The 23,425-nt window shown below is 34.4% G+C and overlaps 1 protein-coding gene across 2 annotated transcripts; it reads right to left on the bottom strand.

Moving 5' to 3' along the window:
• Positions 1-10,856: 10,856 nt before the first annotated feature.
• On the bottom strand, positions 10,857-16,016 carry LOC103335386 (TMV resistance protein N-like). Of its 2 annotated transcripts, XM_089055197.1 has the most exons (9): positions 15,364-16,016; positions 13,314-14,181; positions 13,079-13,195; positions 12,388-12,492; positions 12,122-12,235; positions 11,911-11,994; positions 11,777-11,805; positions 11,692-11,740; positions 10,857-11,609 (listed from the first exon to the last, which is right to left on the bottom strand). In XM_089055197.1, the coding sequence occupies exons 1-9, from the start codon at positions 15,873-15,875 to the stop codon at positions 11,187-11,189; spliced, it is 2,301 nt and encodes a 766-aa protein (XP_088911323.1). In that variant the 5' UTR covers positions 15,876-16,016; the 3' UTR covers positions 10,857-11,186. The 2 variants fall into 2 exon arrangements, with proteins under 2 accessions (XP_088911323.1, XP_088911322.1); XM_089055196.1 differs by having other exon boundaries at positions 11,692-11,805.
• Between the last annotated feature and the right edge of the window lie 7,409 nt (positions 16,017-23,425).

Genomic DNA, 23,425 nt, shown 5'->3' with positions numbered 1-23,425 from the left:
AACCAATTGTGTGGTGATTATACCTTTTTAATTAACCTTTATATAGAGAGAGAGGACGCGTCCTTACTTCTCGGATATTATTCTTTTCATAATGGGAAAAAAAAATTGATGGACGCGTCCTACTAGTTGATGTGCATGCAGTCAGCAACTTCACTGCAGTTTCTTTTGAACTTTCATTCTTTCAATAAAATTGGAACTATATCAATATCCTATGTTTCCCATAATGCTAAATAATTTGAAGGTGACAAATAATTTTAATGTTCCCATTAATGTTTCCCCTAACCCTCACTCCTCCTAATGATGTGGTAGTACACATGTCACTATCATATACCAACTAGTTATTACTAGGTTAATATCGTGTGAACAACTCATTTGGACCAACTCCTCAATGTATTTCATGATTCGAATAGTTAGTGTTGCATTAACTTACTAACGCTCCAGCTCTCATTAAGAACCTTGTAATACCTTGTCAACATGCACACATGATGTAGCAGTTACAAAAAAATAAATAAATAAACAAAGGTTAATTTATTACAAAAATCCCCAAAATATATTAGTAAAAATAAAAATAAAAAAAGAAAATAACAAGAAACTGCAGACTAGGGTTTTGAGACATATGAGACTTTGTCAAGATGCTCTTTTAAATTGAAATGGAAAAAGGTCTCTCCTATTCTCTTAGTTGACTCTTAGTTATACTCTGTTTGTAGTTTCTCCGTGTACTGTGCGTGTGGAGCTGTGTGTTTTATAAAACAATATGTCGATAAAACAACCAAAATTTCTAGAAGTTTAAGCTGTTAATAATAATAAAAAACCGACCAACAATGTTATATTAAATTTCACAAAATTAACAATTAGAAAATAAATTAACAATGTATATAATTCTTACCATTCTAAAAGACTTTTGGTTAGTCACCAGTTAGTCACCACCATTCTGGTTTCAGATAAATTTTCTAAAACTGTATAAAAATAATTATTTGGCTATTAAAATGTTTAAAATATGAGCCAGAAGAAGATATGTAATCCAAACTACCTCCAATCGTCGCTTCTCACCTGCACTTTCCAAACCCTCCTTAGCAAAACCACATCTCCTGTATGCAGGATAATGTTATGCGTACTTCTGGAAGCTCCAGCACACCAAAGCACCCAAGGATTACTCGACACACCCATAACAACTTTCCACACGATGCTGACATTAAGAATGACGAAGGATAACAATTGTGATCTCACATTCTCTCTCAATTATAGAAATATTTAGGTTTGGATAAAGGAATTGAAAATTACATAGAATTCTAAAATGACGGAATTTAGATTTCCATCATTTTAATTTCTGGCAACTGAAGATTTCAGTGTTTGGATTTATGTATGTCGAATTTTGTAAATGACAAAATTTTGTACATGACACTATGAAAATTGTGAAATGACGCATATTTTAGTGGAAATTAAATTCGGTAATTTGATGCCCCAATTTTAACGCTTTTTTTCTCGAGAGCATTTTTGCTCACAACTTTAACCCTAGGTATACCCGCACCACCCCTCCCAAAAGTTGACACATGTACATGGATTTAACTATAGTTAATTCTTTATTTTTTTATGTATTTGATGACATTATTATGAGAGAGAAACAATACTTTAATAAGATTTTTCCTGATTTACCCTTATTCTAACCTAGCAAACTTTCCACTTTTCTAAATTAATTAACAACTACCCAAATAAATAATAGAAAATTAGTGAAATACCCAGTCCAAGATATGAAATTATAAATATACCCTATACTATTTAAAGTATAGAAACACACCCAAAATAAACCCAAAAATCGACAGCTGTCGATTTTTTAAATTTAATAGCAATGTTGGATTATTGTTTTGCCCTTTTGCCCAAAATAAACCCAGCTCCAAAGCTCAATTCAGATAATCGACAATTGCTCCTTCAAAATCTTGGAGCTGGTCTGTGAGAAATCGACGAGCGGCCGATTTAACTAACCTCAACATCGGAGCCACAACTCCATTTTTCTTTGCTTTCTGGATCTCTCACTCGCTTTCTCACATATCTTGCAGCTATTTCCAGATCTCATAGCTCAATCTCTTGCATCTCAGTCACAGGCAAGGTCGTTTTACAACTCAGGAGGTGGACTCGGGTCCTGATCCATGAGGCCGACTCTTTCCTCCACCAACAATGATGCGTTGCGGAGGCCTTTTCTCCATTCGGTGAGGTCATCGAATCGAATATCATCAACGACCGTGAGACTGAGAGGTTCAGGGGCTTCGGCTTCGTCACCTTCAACAACGAGAAGGCGATGAGGGACGTGATCGAAGGCGGTGGTAAGGGTAACGGAGGTTACAGACGCAGAGGATATAACGGCTTTGCTAACTGAGGTGGCAGTCATCGTGAAGGCGGTGGGGATAGCGTCTCGATGACGATTCGGTTTAGGCCACTTAGGTAATTTGTATTGATATTCATTTGAGTTTTGAATTGTGATTTTAATTTTTTTGTTTGTTTATAATTTGGAATGATTTCGGATTCGGTTTGGTTGTGAATTTGATCTTGTGTTTTGGTTTGAGCTATGGTTAAAAATCTGTGGTATTGGATTCGGTTTTCATATCAATTGAGGTATCCTTTTTCAGTTGAATCTGAGTATATTTGTGCTAGAGGGTTGGGTTAGTACTTGGAATTTCTGAGTTTCCTCTTCTCATTGCTTAATTCCATCCTCCTTTTGTTTCTTTTTCTCCTTTTATATTTTCCTAGCCAACCTTTGCTTTAATTTATTTTTGAAGTAGATAGTAGAAAAATGCAGATGGTATTTAGAGAAAAGTAGAATAGTTGTTTGGATGTCCATTGTTTGCCTACCTTGAATAACTCATGCACTTAAATGGGGGTTGACGCTGTAGTTATATTCTTTCATATTCCTAGCGGAGTCTCATGCTCTAACCATTGTGGGTTTGTGCATACATCTCAATCAAATATTAGCAAATTCGATGGCCAGAGTTGTTCACACAAGTTGCAAGAGAGCCGCGACGCACTTGCGACTGAAGGTTTCACACATGACTAGAATATATACATGCATTATCGTTTTATTATTGTTTCTTACTGTAAATTCTTTTCTGTAGCTGTATACTAGAATTTTGAGGCACCGATTCTAATTCTCTTATATAAGATTCCAATGCTGTGTACTATTTTTGTGTGTTTCAGCAACAAGGTCATTCTTTTCTCTTTCAGCGTTTAGGGGCAGCAAACCGAATGAGATGAAGTTTCGCTAATGCTAAAGAGCTGGAGTCAGATTAGGTTTTTAGCTTAGTTGAATTAAACTTTTTTTTTTAATATCAAGGATTTACAACTCTTCCAAGGTTGTTTTGTGAGTTGACTGCAATTTTCATTGTAGACTTACTTTGCAGCTACATTGCTGTGAAAGATGGGCTTTTTCAAAATAGAAAATAGAAAAACTAATTGTCATTCGCCCTGGACCATACTAAATACCTTTGAGTCTTTTAGTTCTCTGCTTCTTTGCCTTAAGAAGCTGCAGGCTTGTTTAATTTATGTTTACTTTTTAGTCAAGAATAGCTCAAAAATTTTAGATTCACATTTCATGTGGTCAAGGTCTTTGGGTCCTATCTTGGATCTGTTAGTGCAATAAATTTTCAATTGAGTTCTTTAGCATGTGTCAATTTCCACTAGTGCATGAACAACATTAGTCTAGAAGTAATGAAGGTAACACTTTCAGTTAGTAGAAAACAATCTCTAAAGCTTACTTTCAAAAGCTATGAAGCTGTGCTATAGTGAGGTAGCTGGTTTACGAACATGGGGTTTTTGCAGTTGTACACTTTTATCGCATACATATTATGCACAGGAAATGATGTAGTTGTTAACTTCCAGTAAGTGGTATGAACTGTTCATATCCTGCAACTGAGTTGATTTCTATGACATAATATTAACAGTGTACTTATATGATATAATATGGGTATTTTACTAATTTTCTATAATATGAACAGATTTTTCAGTAACAAAGCATGCTCCATATTTTGCTCTATATATAGCTGTGCACTTGAAGTTATGATATTCAGAATGTGATTTTTACTAGGAAGATAGTTATATGACATAGTATTAACAATATACTTCTATGACATAATATGAGTATTTTTCTAATTTTCTGTAATATTAACAAATTTTTCAATAACAAATCATGCTCCATATTTTGCTCTATATATTGTTGTGCACTTGAAGTTTGTGATATGCAGAATGTGATTTTTACTAGGAAGATAGTTCTATGACATAGTATTAACAGTGTACTTCTATGACATAATATGAATATTTTACTAATTTTTTTTTAATATTAACAGATTTTTCAGTAACAAAGCATGCTCCATATTTCGCTCTATATATAGTTGTGCACTTGAAGTTTATGATATGCAGAATGTGATTTTTACTAGGAAGATAGTTCTATGACATAGTATTAACAGTGTACTTCTATGATATAATATGGATATTTTACTAATTTTCTGTAATATTAACATATTTTTCAGTAACAAAGCATGCTCCATATTTTGCTTTATATATAACTGTGCACTTGAAGTTTATGATATGCAGAATGTGATTTTTACTAAAAGATAGTTCTATAATATAGTATTAACAGTGTACTTCTATGACATAGTATTAACAATATTTTTTTTTCTTGTAGAGGTATTTTCTTTTGCATTTGCGATTGTTTCTGATGAAACTATGCACAATTGGAGGTGGTTTCTGCATAGGATTTCGAATGTCTTTGGGTTTTTTTTTTTTTTTTTTTTGTTGAGTTTTTTTTTGTATGAAATGGTATTAACAATGTTTTTCATGAAATGGTATTAACAATGTTTTCTATGAAATTGTATAAACAATGTACTTCTATTACATGATATTAACAATGTACGTCTATGTCATGGTATTAACAATGTACTTCTATGAAATGGTATTAACAATGTATTTCAATGAGATGCAATATATAGGAAGTTCAACACTTATTTGTTATGTAGTAAATGTTTTTAGCGTATGTTTATAAAGTGAATTTTATATTTTGGGTTTTTTTATAAAATTGGGATGGGGTTATTTTGGGTGTTTTTTGAGTTTTTTTTTTGTTGGGCTTGATAGTGGCACTGGTGTAATTTATTGAAACTTCAACACTAATTTGTTATTTAATAAATGAGTTTTGGGTCTGTTTATAAAGTGATTTTTATGTGGGATTTTTTTATAAATAATTTCAGCCCTTATTTTGGGTATATTAGTGAAGCTCTCAATAAATAATTGGCAATTGGCTTTATGTCCCGTGCTTTAATATGAATCTCAATTCACAGGCTTCAATACTTTGAAGAACACGCCCAAATACTTTGAATCTCAATTGGCTTTAGCTAACTCCTTTTATCATTCTTCTCCTTATTTACTCTAAGTTTTCTCACACTAAATCCAACACCTCTAGCATATGAATTGTAATATTGATATCAAGACTCATGCTAAAAGTTGGAACGTCGCCAAATTTGTTTCATTATCAAAACTCATGCCAAAATTTGGAACGTCGCCAAATTTTCTTGTGAGCTCTTCAATTTGCTCATTATGATCCAAGAGACCAAGACTTTCAAAATCAGAATCTAGGTGTATACAATCATCAGATTCTTTACCATCATTGGAATATGTAGCAAGAAATTCATCCTCTTCATGGTCCATGAGGACACTGGCAGTATGTGCCTGCATATGTATCATATTACTTGATATTCAATGATTGAAAAAAAAAAAATTTGAATATTCAATAAATGCTACATCCATAAAGATTTTTGTTGAAAAAAAAAAACTTAATCTTCACAGCCAATATTGGTCTTCCACTTCCCACGAAATTGTTGGCATCCCAATCTTAACAAAAAAACCTTAATCTTCACAGCCAATATTGCTTGTTATTTTTGATTTTTGTGGAAGTTTATTCAGATTTTTAAAAAAGGACATGAATTGTTAAATTCGAATTTGGTTTGATACTCAAAAAACTAAATAATGCAGAGCAATCACCAAAGTATAAAAAATAATCAAGCAATACAGAGTGCTAAAAAAAAGAAGAAAAAAAGCATCATCAAATATAAAAGAAATGAAGAATTAACTATACTTAATCCCATGAACATGTGTCAATTTTTGAAAGGGGTGGTGAGGGTACACCTATAGGTAAAGTGGTGAGCAAAAATGCACCAATTTAATAAATTCCACGCTTAAGTTGCCAAACAAGAGAATTGCCAATTTCTCCTCTTAAATTCCTGATTTTTAGCTAAATTCCGAGTTATTTTCCCTCATCCAAACAGATAGAATTCTCAAGAACAGCCTTGCCAAGTTTACAAAGATGGCAGCATAGATAGGTACAAGCTCCATAACCATGTTCTCGCAGAATTAGGACCCAAAAATTCTTATATTCTGAAAATTTGTTCACACCCAATACGACAATGTTTAAGATTGTAGTAAATTAAAACCAAAAGTGGTATTTCTATTTCATAATATTCTGAAAATTTTGAATTTCGAAATGTTATTGGGGTTTCAAACTTAAACTAGAGTTTATGCTGAAAAACATAAGATCTAATGAACAAAAAGACTTAAACGAGTTGTTGCATGAAGAAAAAATAGCGTTTGACACTAGTATATGGTAGTTTCTTGAGGCTTTAGGATATTATCATCTGTAGTTCTCAAAGCAAATGTTATTGCAATTCCTTTCAGAACACTGGTATTAATAAGAGGCACATTTTAGAATTTTCTCAGCAAACTCAGCATGAGTTGCTTGGGGAAATAGCTCTCTCATCCAATAACATATTCAGATTATGCTCAAATAATTACAATTACTAAAACCTAACCAATGAAACTACAACAAGAAGTTGAGACATAACCTAGCTAAATCCCCATGTTCCTGCATTTTGTTCATCGGTCTTGTCTGTTTGAATACAACTCAATCTTGAAGCACCCAAACATATAAGGAATATGGCAGGCAAAAGTGAGGCTTTGAGAGGATTTTGATAATGCCGAATGAAGTAAACGTACTGAACTGTCGAGCAAATACACTGAGAGATGGCACCAAGTAATCCAAAGTCAAGAACATCACCAAATAACCTTCGCTGGGGTCTTGGATAATAAAACCACCACAACATCCTCCACCTCCTCAATTCAACTCTTTCCTTTTTACCCTTGTAAATGAACTCCCAGATGCAAGTCAGTACAGCAGCAATAGCCAACATCACACCAAATACTGCATACTGGTGATTCCTTGGGGAGAAACCTGATCAAAAGCAAGTGACAAAATCTCTAGACACAGGGCAATGAGTAAAAAGATCCACTTTGCTGAAGTAGCCTACAAATAAATCAGTAATACAATGAACTAAAAGATATCAAGCAAGAACAATGCAAAAGAAAATGTACGTTAACTATGATTATGAGTTATGACTATTCGACAACCATTAGGCTCGAGAAATTATATAGAACAGATAGCGGAAGCAATTGAAGAGGAGCTGGAGAGAAGCGTGCGCAAGGGTAAATCGGGCAAATTGCAGATTTGAGCTTTGAGCTTAGAATTGGGCTCATGACCCGTCGATTCAAAGAGAACGGCGTCACGAGTAAAACACTTCGCTTTGCTTTGATGTGTCGGCTTTTTGGGGGCATTTGAGATCGTTTAGCAGCCCGAAATCCAATGTTAAACTTTTTACACTTTTTTGAAACTTTGTTTTTCATATTTTAATTCATTGTTTATTCCTAGAATCTCTAGGAATATTTAAATAGATTTTACCCGTGACTAGGGTCAAATAAACTTTGAGGTTTCCTTATATTTTCCTGGTGGATTCCAGAGTTACATGTTCTAGGCTAAGGTTTTAGCTAATCTATTATCTTTATCACACTGCGTCAAAAAACTAAAGCTGTCATGAAATAAGTCAACAATGTATATCAAACTGACACCTTCCTCACGTGCAGCCCCAATCCTACATGATCAGACCCTTCGAACTAGAGCTTTAATATTAATACCATATTAGAGAACACATAGGCTCCAAAAGCTAAGGAATGACCAAATGATAAGATTTTAAAAAATTTACAACATAATTCCAAAAATATAAACACTTGAAAATAACCACGAGTGAATGTACTTTCAAATACTTTGAAACTCGATGACAAAGAATGCGGCTAATATAGGGAGGCGGTTTCTATAATTATAAATAAATAAATAAAAAATGTGTCGTATATATAGTAAGTTGAAGACATTTTAGCTTATGTTCTATTTATTCCCTAGTATGAATAAAAAAATTGCATTAACAGAGCAAGTTATTCGTCAAATAATAGTGAAAGTGTTTCAAATAAATTTTCACCAAAAAAAAGTGTTTCAAATAATTCTAGAACTATTTTCCTTTAAAATTTCAATAAGAAAATTATATTCTACATATGGTATACATATATTTACTTACTGTATTTTTCGATAGAACATGGCTAACATTCTTGTAAAACCACGACCTGCTACGCCCTGACTTTTGAGCCCAGTTAAAGAATCCTGGCGGGGAAATATTTCTCTACCCATTTTTTGTATCAAGTCATTTATCCAAATATGATATTCTTTAATAATTACCAAGGCCTTTTCTATGAGTACTTGAATACCGTACTCAGGGTTCTGGTGACAACTTTCTAGCATTTTTATCACATAGTTCTTATTTTTACCGTTTAAGAAACATGCAATGTCAAGGAAAACTTCTTTAACCAGATCTTCTAGTGCATCGTAACTTATTTGGACAATGTCTTGAATCTCTAAGTCAACAACTCTTTTGTAATCATCCAATGCAGCTTTCCATTATCTATGCTTCTACCACATAGGAGTGAACCTATAATTGTGAGAGCTAATGGAAGCCCTTTAGCATAGTGTACTATTGCAGTAGCGACTTTCGCATAATCATCAGGAAGTTTATTTCTTCGAAAGGCATTCCAACTTAAGAGCTCAAAAGCTTCATCAAAATATAATTCCTTCACCTTGTATATGAGTTTAACTTGATGAGCGGTTAACAAATGTTTATCTCTTGTTGTTATGATGATTCTACAGCCCAAACCAAACCAATCAGACCCTCCAACCAATTTGTTTAATTGGTCCAATTGATTCACCTTATCAAGAATTAAGAGGACTTTCTTGTGGCTCAATCTTTTCTTTATCACATTGATTCCTTTATCAACATGGGTCCAGTCCAATTGTTTCTCTCCTAGAATCTCAGAAAGAACAATCTTTTTGTAGTTCGACTAGGCCTCCCGGTGCCACTGAATTTTCTCCTACACTTGCCTAAAAACATCTACATTCAAACTCATGGGCAATCGAATTATAAACAGCTTTAGCAATTGTTGTCTTACCTATTCCATTCGACCCCCATATTCCTACCATGCGAACATCATTTACCCCAATTCCTAAAAGCTCGCTTATATCTTGTACGCGAGACTCTATTCCAACTGGATACTTGCCACATTGAAATAAGTTCGGTTTAATACTTGTGCTGAAATTTCTTCAACAATGTTATGAACAAATAAATAAATCGAAACGCTAGTAAGTGGTTCTTAGAAATATACCCGTCCAAGAAATATACCAACCCGGCAAATTCGTTGCTTCTCTAAGAGCTGCCCTCCATCTCAGCACCTTCTCCATGTTATCTCTGAATTTGTTTTCACGGTTAGCAAATGCCTCACCAAAACTGCCTTGTTGGTTGCGCACATCTATGAGATCCACCTTGTAATAAACTGGCCAAACAATTTGCTGCTTTGCTGCTCTACATTGAAGGATCTCAACCAGTTCATCCAAGCACCGGACTGAAGATGCAAAATTCTCGGAGAATACGATGATAGAAATCCTTGACTCTCCAATCGCTTTAAAAAACATTGGCAATAATAGTTCTTCTTCTCTTCTGACAAGCTCATCAGCTAGGAAGGTTTTAATTCCCTTTTGAAGCAAATTTCTGAACAAATGGTCTGTGAAATTGTTGTGGGTATCCACGTCTCTATAACAGAGAAAGACATCATATGCCCATGAATGGTTGAAAGAAGAAAAGGAAGAGGCTCGTAATAATAGAGTGGTCACTGAATCCATTTTGTTTGATACTGATATGTCAAAGACGACTTGAAATAATTTATATAGGAGGGTGTATGCCACTTGCAGTATATTAATTATTTGCAAAGCTAGTTCCTGCTACCCTTCACGTGCTGTGAAAGTCAAAATTGAATGAGATTGCTTGTTATTTCCTGCGGATTTCGGTGCAACTTTGAAGGTGTTTACTAATCCAGTTGTGTATATACTTGATGATGAATGTAAACCGCGTATCCTCCTTGTATGTATTGTGGCTTGAACCAGGATGAGGGTCTGATCCTATACCTGACCTTGCAGTAGTATTTCTTCTAGAGGCGACCTGCACACTTGGAACAGTTTATCAGGACAGGAGCGAACTAGGGTTGATCCTAGTTGAACCCCCTCCGATGGCTAAGTTAGCAGCTATATCAGGAAATGGAGTATTGGAGGTAGGGTTTATCAAGTTGAAGGATTTATTACCCTTGTCCAGATATTGGTGAGGGGTATTTATAGGGGGAGATACCAAGATATTTTAAGGAGATTTTTCCCCATTTATCCCCTCGCCTGGGTTTCATTAAATGGTCACCATGCTTCTTGGACAGGGGTCAAGTGGTGAAGTGACAGGTGAACAAGGATGAGAGTTGTATTAAATGATTAAAATAAGTTATTTATTTATTTTAAATTTCATATTATTTAATTTTATAGTATTTAATTATTTTGACATATAAAATGACCAATTTGCCCTTATATTTAAGGGTAAATTAGATGAAATGTTGAGATTTAGATAGTAGGAGGGGAATTGGCAATAAAAATTAGTTCGTGTACTTATTTTCCACAAAAAAAAAAAAAAATGAGAGTGCAAATTAAAAATAGCATACAAATTTAGGGAGTAAATTGACAATTAACCCTTTCCCTATAGAAGTCACGCAGCAGAAATGTTGTGATGCGTTGGTTGATGTGCCCTATTTTTCTTTCTTTTTGTTGCAGACTTCAAATAGAATATGTTGGGTTGTCAAATTTAGAAAGAAGAATTTGGGCCACGTCAGGAGTCTGTAAAAGAGGCCTTTCTTCATATGAAGGCCCAAATCAGTGTCCTCTTTTGCCTTGTGTTTTGTCTGGAGTAGGTCCGCTATTGGCGACATTGTATACGGGTCAGCGGAAAATCGTTTTCTGTCTTGCACCTTTTAAAATTGGCAAATAGTTTGCGACCACCCAAACACCCAAGAAAAATGACGGGCAGAAGGTTTACTTTGAAAGGGTTCGCCTTGCCCTTACGCGTGCACTCATACCTAACTACTGTAGATAGACACTGAGAGATTCCACAAATGAATCCAAAATAGTCAGGAAACATTTCTAAACGCGGGCTTGAGCTTTCCCCCTTTCTATACTTTCGAATGAGTTCGCAGAAGCAAAAGAATAGAGCCACAGAAGCCAAGCACAAACCATAAAATGCAAACAGGGGATTTTCTGGGGAGTAAAACTGATCACAAATAGCTGCAAGGATCTCCAGGAAGAAGCTAAGGATTAAAAATATCCACTCTACCGTATCGGACTGCAAAAAAGATAATTAGCCACACAATCAACAAAATCTTCTCTGCTGAAGGAAAAAAAAAAAAAGGTTGAAGATTTTTTACCTCTAATAAGAAGCCTTTAATAGTAGTACTCCAACATGTATTTTCTACCGGCTTTCCAATTGCTTTCCAACATGTATTTTCTACCTGGTCTCCATTTGCTGTCATTTTGGGTAGCTAGTATGAAAAGGCAATTCCATTAACAAATTATATATAAAAAAAGGTTTTGTTTGTAAATTTGAATACATATGTGTGCATTAACAGATTATATATACTACTTACTGCAATCCCGCCAATGTGTTGACTTAGCAGTCTGAATTTTGGCGTTCCGACTATTATATTACCGGAGCTGGTTGCATTTACTCCCTATAGTGACAAAAAAAAAAAAAAAAAAATTATGAGAAAGCAATTGCATGCACAAATAAATAAATAAAAGGAATCTTCTTGACAAATTGAATAAGATAATATATATGTGTACGTATATTATACTCACTGTGACATCCTCTGTGTTAGGAAGTCCTCCTTGAAATGTTTGTAATGCTTGAGTACGGGAGAATGTCTGATATCCTTCAAACAACTTTTCAGTGTTTTCAACTTTGTTTAGTGCCTATTTTTTGAAAAAAATAATTATATCAACAAAGTAATATAAAAAAAAAAAGTAAAATGGTTTCTCTACTTCCTTCAAGGACAAACTAACAAACAAAAAATAAAAAGGTTTGCTATTCCAATTGTGTAAAACAATACATATATTCTACTTACATATCCAGTTCCAGGAGTTTTTCCTAGCAAGTCTTCTTCTTGAATACTTGAGAATGTCTTATCTCCTTCAACCAAGTCTACATTGTTTTCATCTTCATTTTGTTCCTATTCATGAAAAAACCATTGATTTAACAAATTATTATATATAGAGCTTCAATTTAGGGATTCTTCAAATATGCATATTTGAGGGACACCCTTATAGGTCTCAAAACACATTGTTTTTCAATAATTAAGCCGTCTAATTTTTAGATATTCTCTTAAAGATTATCTCTGCAAAGAATCACTTGAATCCGAAACCATTTGACCCCTCAAATAACCCTTTAGGGTCCCTTATTAATTTTTTTCAACGATCCAAACTATCTATTTTCTAAGTCTATATTCATAGATCATCCTTGTAAAAAATTAGACAAATCGAAAACCGTTTCGACATCCAATTATGTCATACAAAATCAATGAACATAGTGCTTCAAGAAAATACGAAAATTTTAGTAACTCAATTGAGTGGTCAAATGATATTGGATTCAAATGATTTTTTGCAGAGATTATCTTTGAATGATTATCTAAAAAATAGACAGTTTGGATTAGTAAAATACAATGCAGAGTGGGATTGCTCAATAGAAGCTCACTGTATATATATATATATATATATATGTGTGTGTGTGTGTGTGTGTGTGTTGTGTGTTCCACTCACTGTAACTTCGTTATAAGTTTCAGAAATTTTTCCTTGAAGTCTTTCTACTTCTGGAGTACCGGAGATTGTGTCATTTTGTACAAGCATCAGTTCGTTGCTTTCAGCTTCATTTAGTCCCTATAGTATGATAAACAATTGCATTAATAAGTTAAATAGAAAAAGTAATATACCTATATATAAATGTACGTTTATATAAATTTGAATATATATATATATATATATATATTGTGCGTACCCAAGCATGTTCTTCAACATTAGTGAGGAAATTTTCTTCGGGTCTGTTGATTTGATGTTCTAGTTCCTTTCTAGTTGTTTTGAGGATTTCATGAATATTTGAGACAGGACCTCTTTCGTAACTTTCTAATACAGAGTGCCATTGAACAATACTTTTCCCATATAAAAGTGAACCCATAGCTATGAGGGCTAATGGATTCCCATGAGCATAGCCTACGAATCTACGTGCGAGTACTTGATAATCATCCGGAAGTCTACTTGTTGGGAAGGCATTAGAACTGAAGAGTTCCAAAGCTTCATCAGATTCTAACTCCTTCACTTGGCATGTGAAGTCAACTTTATGAGCAAGCAAATGCTCATCCTTTGTTGTTATGATAATTCTACTGCCGGCACCAAACCAATCAGAGCTTCCAGCTAAGTATTTTAACGAATCCAATTGATCCACATCATCAATAATTAGGAGAACCCTTTTGTTGCGCAACCTATTCTTAATGATATTGATTCCTGAATCAACATTTGTGAGACTCGATATTTTCAGCCCTAGAATCTGCTGAAGAAGAGTCTTTTGTAGTTGGACTAAGCCTCCAGGTGCCTTTGAATGTTCTCTAACATTTTCCAAAAAGCAGGAACCTTCAAACTTATGGGCAACTGAATTATAAACAGCTATAGCAAGTGTTGTCTTACCAATTCCACCAATCCCCCATATACCTACCATGCGAACATCAGCCACTCCAACACCTAGAAGATCATTCATTTCTTGCATGCGAGAGTCTATTCCAATTGGATAGTTCGTCTCATGTGCCAAATAGACATGGTTTAATTTTCGTGAAATCACTTCAGTGATTTTATAAACAAATTCGGATACGTGCCTGCCAGTTTAAAAACATGTTAATCAATAAATGAAATGGAATTTTGCTATATAAATGTTTAAATAAGGCAAAGAACATATAATCCCAAAAAAAAAATGGAGGATTTGCTCGATTAAAAAGATGACCTACCTATATCTAGAAGGTTACTTTTTTATATAAAAAGAAGTTCTTATTAGTTTGTCCATATGGCCGCATGGTATGCAAAAGTTCCAATCTTTTCCACTATGTGAGATCTGAACTTGATATGAGATTTCCATTTCTTGGTTGGTCTTGAATCAAGACTCTTGGTTGTTTATTTTGTTGTATTATGCTTGATTTCCGAAATTTTTCAGGATTTTTTACGGTATCAACATTGATAAAGAATCATATCGGTCTCGTTTAGGTTCGGTATGGTTTGAACATGTTTTCAAAAACTCTCATCTCATGTTATCCCATCCCGATTGCCCTATCCGAAATTGACACTGGGATAACCTCCATCCCGTGTCATCCCGTACGGTGCCTAGCCCTAATCCCGGCTGAGATTGAAGGGGGATGTTTACCAAAATAAGAAATAGTTAGCTTAGATTCTAAAATTGGTTAGCTATCTGTTATTAGCTAAGTCACGTGGGTCTATCACGTGTAGCTCACAGCTGTAACAGCTTTAATATTCTTGTGAGTTAGTTACAGCTGTAACAGCTGTAACAGATTAAGCAAAACTCTACTGTATGAAAGGCCTGAGCTGCTTCATATCTTGATGATTTTCTCTTAATAACAATTCTGAGTTTACTCCTCTGGTTTTCTCTTAATTCTTCTCTGTTTTCTATAATGTTTGCAACAGATTCCGTTGGGTTTTTGTTGCTGGGGATGTGAGGAGGGTGCTGGTTTTTTTTTTCTTTCTAATAATTACCTTTTTTCAATACAAAATTTATATTTATTTTTAATTGTTCAAGAGAAATTCTAAATTTTAATTGGGTTTTTTTTTTTCTTACATGAAAGCCTCATAACCATAAAAGTGGGACATACATTTTTTCACTTAGGTCTGCATAAAATAAAATAAAAATTCACGTAGGCATTTAACAGTTTAATTAACAGTCCGATTAATGGAGGGGATGATTTACAGAGTTTATAACAGTCCTGATTAGGAACATAAAAAGTAGAAAATCCTCAAATATATATAATGCCAATAAGTGGTTAGAAAAATACCCCTCTTTGTTTAAAACCGTCCCAGGCAAATTTGCTGCTTCCTTAAGAGCCGACCTCCATCGCATCACCTTATTCAAATCATCCTTGAATCTGTATTTATGTGCAAGAAATGCTTCAAGAAAAGGGCCCGTTTGGTGTCTTACATGTGAGGGATCCACGTCGTAATAAATCGGCAGAACAATTTGCTGCTGTGATTTCTTACATTCAAGGATCTTAGCAAGCTCGTCCAAGCACCAAGTTGAGGAGGCATAGTTTTTAGAGAATATGACTACAGAAATCCTTGACTGTTCAATTGCTTCAAAAATCTCTCTTGGTATATCTCCTTCTTTTTGGAGTTGATCATCATCCCGGAAGGTGAAAATTCCCCATTGTATCAAACTGCTGTACAGATGGTCTACAAAGCTGAAGCGTGTATCCGCACCTCTAAAACTAAGAAAGACATCATATTTCCATTGATGGGTGGAAGGAGAAGAGGAAGAGGCTGCTAGTTCAGTGGTGAGATTGTACTCCATATTGTTTGATAATTGGATGCGCCTCTTGCTTAACCTCACAGTTGCTCTCGACTGATAAAATCGAAGCAAACGTGAAAAACTCTGTCAAGAGTTGGGAACTCTATATAAAGGGTACTAATCAACTTTCTCATGTCGGCCTCTTGCTTAGCACTTTCCTGCTACCTTCAGCGAGCTGCGCATCCTAGTTTCCTGCTACCCGCAGTGAAGCTTCAGTGGAGAGTGTAAACTAAGGACAACATTGTTGAAATAATTATACCTCGCCGTGTGAAATAATTATACCGCGTACCGTGTTGAAAATTGGCAACAAACCAAAGAACCATTACTTTTTGTAATTAAAAAAGAAAAGAGGAAACAAAGCCATGTGAGCCCACCTGCAGTGAACAGTGCAAAGAGTAAATTAAGGACAGTATTGCTGAAATAATTATACCGTGTTACCGCTGTGTGAAATAATTCAATAAGACGAAAGGTGGACTTGGATTCTTCGGATTCTGAAGATGGCCTGGTCCACCAACCGAAAGAGAATCTATCGCTTTTCTTTTCCAGTGCTCTGCAGGTCTTTAATTTTTGTTTTCATTCCTATATTTTGCAACAAAAGAAAAGAAAACAGAAAGTTCCTTTCTTTACTTAAAAAGTACACATACTTAGTATATTTTTATCATTTTTATTTGCCAGATTAATCTAATCTACTCTACTGTCTCTCTCTTATGAGACAAATTTGTGTTTAATATATAATTAACCAAACTTGATATTAGAACACCTTATTTAATAAACACTAAAAAACAAAAGGGACATTTTGGAAAAAACAAAAGGAGAGAGAAAAATTTTAAAAGAAGAAATGGATAAAAATTTATTTATTTTTAGATTTCCTAAGGAATCCAATAATCGCATTATGCCTGATTTGAAATGAGTGGTTATTTTTTGAAAAGCTTCTCTCAAAGTGAAATTTTTTTTTTATGTCTAAAACCTAAAAAACCTAAAACGAAAACACCAATTCCAGCCAAAAAAAGAGAGGAAGAAATATCCTGTAAGCTAAAATCTAGCATATGGAGGGCCCAATCTTAGCACTAGTGACATATAGATAAACTCTACACTATTTGATTTAATTTTTATAAACAAACCCAAACAGCCATATTGAATTTAATTTTGATTATTAAATTACTTTGATACCTTATTGAGTGAATTGAGTTCTTTTTAATGAGGTTTTGGGGGCTTGTTCTGCTGTTGTTTTTAAGAAATTGATGACAATTTTGTAATTTATAGGAAGTTGAAAGTCTCTTTTGTTATGTTGTTGCAAATGAGTTTTAAAGCGTGTGTTTAAATGTGTTTGAAAGTCCATTCACGTCACTAATCCAATTACAGCTGGCCATCGCATTATTTGGCCAATATGAGTGCTTTTACCATAATACCCCTGCCACGTCAGTTTTTTTAACGATCTTTTGGATTTAGGTAATAGAGTGTATGCCACTTACATTATATACATATATCATATATGTACGTAGCTAGTATGCCACTTGCATTATATTAATTATTTGCAAAGCTGGTTCCTGCTGCTACCTTCAACGTGCTTTGAAAGTCAACGTGAATGAGATCGCTGTTATTTTCCTCCGGATTCTGCAACTTTGAAGGTGTTTACTAGTCCAGTCGTGTATATAGCTGATGATGAAGATGACCCATCTGAAACAAGATTTTACAAATCATCTGTCAATTAAAGGTGCCTCATATTTCTTAACTCGTAATACCATAAAAAAAAATTTGAGGTCCGACTCTAAAATCAATTGATAATGGAGGAGAACCCAACTCCTTATAAGTTTTTTGTTAAGTTTCTCAACTTTTGAGTATGAGACATTTTTTCACATTCTCACAAAAAAAGCCACACAACCAAATGCTCAAGCCATTAAGTTTAATTTTAAGCTTTAACGTGTAGGTTCGGTCCTAACTCAATCGAATAATATTTGAAGCTTCTTATTTTTTTTTTTAAAAAAAACTGCAGGTTAGGTTGTTTCTTTAAATTGATAGGAGAAAAAGTGTCCTATTCTTAGTTGACCCTTAGTTTATACTCGGTTTGTAGTTTGTCTGTGTACTGTGCTGTGGAGTTGTGTGGTTGAAGCAATATCATTAAAATTAAAGCAGTGTAAGAAATAGATTCTATAAGAAAATTATCTGAGCAATTTCAATAATCGGGTTCATTGATATTCCTGATATAGTAGATGCTATCACACATACAATTATACTCAATTCGAATAAAATTGAATGAAACCTTGAAATCTTGTCCGTGGAGTTGTGCTCTTATTGAATCTAACCATAATTTTTTTTTTTAGAAACAAGCAATAGTACTAGACTATAAGAGGGATTCTCACACACATCGGCGGACCTAATGAAGGACCACTGTGGACACTTGCCCACACTTAACAAAATATTCGGGCGTCAACATGGGCTTTTGGGGCTTCTGCCTCATTCCTAATATTTCTTCCTTTTGAAAGCGCACATTGTCTGAGCCCAAGGTGTGAAAATTTGGGTCTAAACATTGTCCCCCAATTTTTTGAAATCTTCGGCCTACGTACAATTGTGTGCCGAATGATTTGTGGAAATGCAGCTTTCAATGCGAAACTCTTCCAAAAAATTACTTACTTGCCTTACTACTTCAAAATCCTTCTGACAGCTTTTTGCATCGTAATGAAACCACCACAGCAATATCCCGCACTTCCCAAATTCAATTTTTTCCTTTTCTGCCTTTGTGAATGAGTTCCCATAAGCAAGTGAGATATTTCTTGAAATGGAGGAACCAAGAGAACTCCAAAATGTTTACAGGTTAATGGAGAAACCCAAAGGCTATCGTTTTGGTAATGAAAAAAACATCGCCTCTTTCTTCTATTGTTCTGGAAAAAACAGCCATCTTCATTTGCTAAAAATTGAATTAGAAGAAGAAGCTGGAAAAACAAAGAACACAGATTATGGAGACACAAATGAAGAAAAGAGACGGGGCTCAACACCCTCCACGAAGGGCTGGAAGGAAATCTAACAACCGGCTTACACCAGAAATTTTCCACACGAACCTCATGACATAAAATGATGTGGCATGGGCCCATTTTACCAAACTCCAGCCTAAAAGATTAAAAGAAGCGATTTAACATGTTATATTGGAAAATGTAGCCTCAGTCATTTCTGAATTATTGGTCCATGCTTATGTAAAAGAGGTCATTCTTCCAATGGGAGCCGAAATCAAGGCCTTGATCACCCTTAGCTCCGTCTGGAGTTTGTCATTTACTGGGGATAAGAACTACGGAGGTCAGCTGCTCATGAATGCCGTTTTTAGTGATGCACCTTTTATTGTTCAGTTTGACAACACCCCAACACCCAAGAAAGATGACGGGCAAAATGTTTACTTTGAAAGGATTCTCCTTATTCGTAAGTATGCACACAAACCGAGCTATAGAGAACAGCCACTGACAGAATCCACAAATTAATCCAAAAATGTGAGGGAAAATATCGCTTGAGCTTTCTGCCGGCTTCTCAGATTCGACTTTTCCTTTATTAAAGTTGACAATGAGTTCGCATACGCAAGTGGCTAGAGCCACGGAAGCCAACGACATACCAATTAGTGCATATTCAGGCTTTCTTCGGGAGGACAATTGATCACAAATAGCTGAAAAGATCTCCAGGACGAAGCTAATGATTAAAAATATCCGTTCTGCTGAACTGGCCTTTAAAAAAAAAAAAAAAAAATTAGCAACACCATCAACATCATCAACTCTGCGGAAAAAAAGTTCTCCGGGAAACATATGCATAGACCCACACATGCAAAAAAAGGGATGAAATGATAAACTTCAAATCCCTTTGGGCTTCCATGGGATTTGCAACTCCCTTTGGCCCAATTACCCTGTTTTACGAGTCCAAAGGAAATTTTACCAAGGGAAAAAAAAGAAAGAAAGATTAATGTATCTTTTTACCTTTAATAAGAAGCTTTTAGCAGTTTTGGCAAACAAAAAGAAACTTTTAGGAGTAGTACTCAACCATGTCTCCGCTGATAATAAGGGCAACTCTACCATGCCCTCGATTTGTTCCTAGTATGAAGAAACAATTACATTAACATATAACAAAAACCCTAAAAAGATTATGCTTGTCAATTGAATAAGACAATACATATGTGCATATAAGCTCATCCTTGAAAACCATCTATGTTTTAAGTATTCATTCAAAGATCATCCTTACAAAAAATTACATAATATGGAAAGCATTAAGACATCTAATTATGAATAACAAAATCAACCAACATGGTATTTCAAGAAAACACTAAAATGAAAACTATTTAATTGAGTGGTTAAATAATTTTGGATATGAGTGATTTTTTTGTGCAAGGATGATCTTTGAGGAATACCTCAACCATATAATTTGTGAGACCATTAGAATACAATGCAGTGCATGCTAAAGTGTCGCTCAATTGAGGGATCCCGCCGAATAAGTTTTTATTGAGACACCTTTTGTAGAGCCCACTCCGCATTTTATTTCACTAATCTAATTTGTCTATTTTCGATATTTATTCAAATATCATCTCTGCAAGTAAAAATCACTTGAATCCAATACATTTGACCACTCAATTAAATTATTGAAATTTTAGTACTTTCTTGAAGTATTGTGTTCATTGATTTTGTAGGACAAGATTATATGTCAAAACAATTTTTGATTTATCTAATTTATTTTCAAGGATGATCTATGAATGTAGACTTAAAAAATAGATGGTTCAGATGGTTGACAAAATATTTATACTAGGCCCCTAAAGGGTATCTCTCAAATAAAATTAATTGAGAAATGCCTCAATAGAAATAGACTGTATATAAATGTACTCACGGTAGGAACGGTAACATCCTGAATTTGTAGAACGACCCTTTCTTTCTTAGTGTTGGAGTCATAATTTAGCCCCTACAATATGAAGGGAAAAAAAAAACTTGCATTAACAAATTTTTATAAGAAAGGAAATGTTTTTCTTACCAAATTGAATAAAATCTAAGTGCCTATATATATACTCACCGTAACATCTTCAATTTTTGGATTTATTACTTGATCACTTGCTAGAGAATCGGATAATATCTCATGTTGTGTAAAAGAGTTTTCTGAGCTATTACTTTTATTCAATCCCTATAGCATGAAAAAAAATCCATGGCATTAACAAATTAATATATATAAAAATTTAAAAAGTTGTTCTAGTGAAAGTGAACAAGACATTTTTTGAAATTACCCCTTGATTCCTCTCTACTTCTTGAGCACTCGATAATGTTTCATGTCGTCCAAACTAGGAGGCTACCTCCAACTTCGCACTTCCACCTTCGTTCAATACCCATAGATGAAAAAAGTAAATTGCATTAACAAATTAATATAAAAAAGTAAAAGTTTTGCTTCTCAAATTGACACAAGAGATCTGTGCCATCATAATTTTTACACAAGTTATTACACAACTTTTGGATAATTAGATCTATTAGCTTTCAACGGTTGAGATTTACAAGACGATACATATGTGCAATATATTATATACATGCTCTACTCACTGTATCATATGTTTTTGAGATTATCCTTTGATCACTTTCTATTTCTTGAGTACTTGAGACTGTCTCATGTCGTCCAGTCGAGATTTCCATGCTTTCAGTTTCAACTTCATTCAATACCTATCAATGAAAAGATAAATTGGATTAACAAATTCATATATAAGAAATGAAAATTTATTGCTTGTCAAATTGAAGAAGACGATTCTTCTCACTGTATAATCCTTTGTTTTTGAAATCCTCTCATCCTTTTCTACTTCTTGAGTACTAGATAATGTCTCTTGTTGTCCCGTCGTGTTTTCCGTGTTCTTCCATTCTCATTCAATACCTATAGATGAAAGAATAAATTGCATTGGTTATGAAAAAATTTCTTGTCAAATTGAACAAGACAGTACATATGTGCATATATTTATACAAATATTCTACTTACTGTATCATCCATTGTCTTTGAAATTATTCTTTGATCCTTTTTTACCTCTTGAGTACTAGCTAATGTCTCAGAATTCGTCGTCGTGCTTACTATCTTTCAACTTCATCAATACCTTATAGAAAAAAATATTTGCCTTAAAAATTAATATAAAAAATGAAGTTTTGCTTGTCAAATTGAAAAGACAATACATGTGTGTGTATATATATATATATATATATTTATATTTTGCTTACGTACCGTGGTTGCTGTGAGAGCATAGTTAATATTGTCGTGAAAATCATTTCCAACTACATCTTTATCCATTTCGTTCTTTAAGTCATACATCCAAGCATATTTTTCTTCTTCATTATCTGTGACTACTTGCACCGGTTGTTCTAGAGCTTTTTTTTGGTTATTTCCAGGACTTCATGGATAGTTGAGGCAGAAGCTGTTCTGTAACTGTTTAATATAGATTGCCATTGAGCTATGCTTTTTTTCCCACATACAAGTGAACCCATAGCTGTAATGTAAGAGCTAATGGATGTCCTCGAGCCTAGTTGCGAGTTTTTCGTAATCAGGATCATCCGGAAGCCTACTGCTTGGGAAGGCATTAGAACTGAAGACCTCCAAAGCTTCATCAAACTCTAATTTCTTGACCTTGTATGCTAGGTCTACTCGATAATTATCGAGTACATGCTCAAATCTTGTTATTCGATAATTCTACTGCCAGAAGCAAACCAATTAAATTCTCCGACTAATTTTTCTAATTGGTTCTTTCGACTCACATCATCTACGAGAACCCTCTTTCGGCGCATCATGTTCTTCATCACTTGGATTCTTCCAACAATACTGTTCACCCCCAATCTTATGTCTCCTAGAATGGTTCTAAGAAGATTATGTTGTAGTTGGAGCAGGCCTTCCGATGTCTTTGAATTCTCTCTAACATTTTCCAAAAAGCAGCAAGCTTCAAACTTATGGGCCACTGAATTATATACAGCTTTAGCAATTGTTGTCTTACCCATTCCACCATCACCCAATATATACCATGCGAACATCAGGGTCTCCAATGCCTAAAAGATCGTGCATATCTTGTATATGCGAGACTCTATTTCAATTGGATAGTTGAACTCATATTTCAAATAATTACGGTTTAATAATTGTGAAATATGTTCAGACACGCGATGAATCAATTGGGATACATGCCTGCCAAACATATTCATAACACGTCAGTCAATTTGAAGTTTGCCGTATATGTTTAGATAAGGCAAAGAACAATAAACCCGCAAAAAAGAGAACAGAGGATTTGCTAGATTAACAAGCCACTTTTACTTTGAGTAAATATTGTGTGGTACAGTAAAAACGGTAGTTTGGTATAACTTTCACTTTATAATATGAGTCATGATTGAACATAAAAAGAAGATAACCCTTGCTGCTCCCAAAAAAAAAAAAAAAAAAAAAAAAACAAGATGACCCTCAAATGACTAAATGTGGTTAGAAAAATACCCGTGGTCGAAGAGATACCCGGGCAAAACAACTGCTTCCCTAAGAGCTGCCCTCCATCTCAATACCTTCTCTGTATCATCATTGAACTTGCGTTCATGGTTAAA

Source organism: Prunus mume, linkage group LG6, assembly GCF_029339155.1.
Source record: "Prunus mume cultivar Tortuosa linkage group LG6, ASM2933915v1, whole genome shotgun sequence".
NCBI classification, from domain to species: domain Eukaryota; kingdom Viridiplantae; phylum Streptophyta; class Magnoliopsida; order Rosales; family Rosaceae; genus Prunus; species Prunus mume.
Note: the sequence above shows the minus strand (reverse complement) of the source record. Positions and strands in the feature narration are given on the sequence as shown.

Coding starts and splice junctions, on each gene's coding strand:
- LOC103335386 (XM_089055196.1), bottom strand. CDS start 15,875: ATGGAGTACAATCTCACCACTGAACTAGCAGCCTCTTCCTCTTCTCCT. Junction 11,995..12,121: donor CTAACACAGAGGATGTCACA/GTGAGTATAATA, acceptor TTGTCACTATAG/GGAGTAAATGCAACCAGCTC. Junction 11,610..11,691: donor TTAAAGGCTTCTTATTAGAG/GTAAAAAATCTT, acceptor TCTTTTTTGCAG/TCCGATACGGTAGAGTGGAT.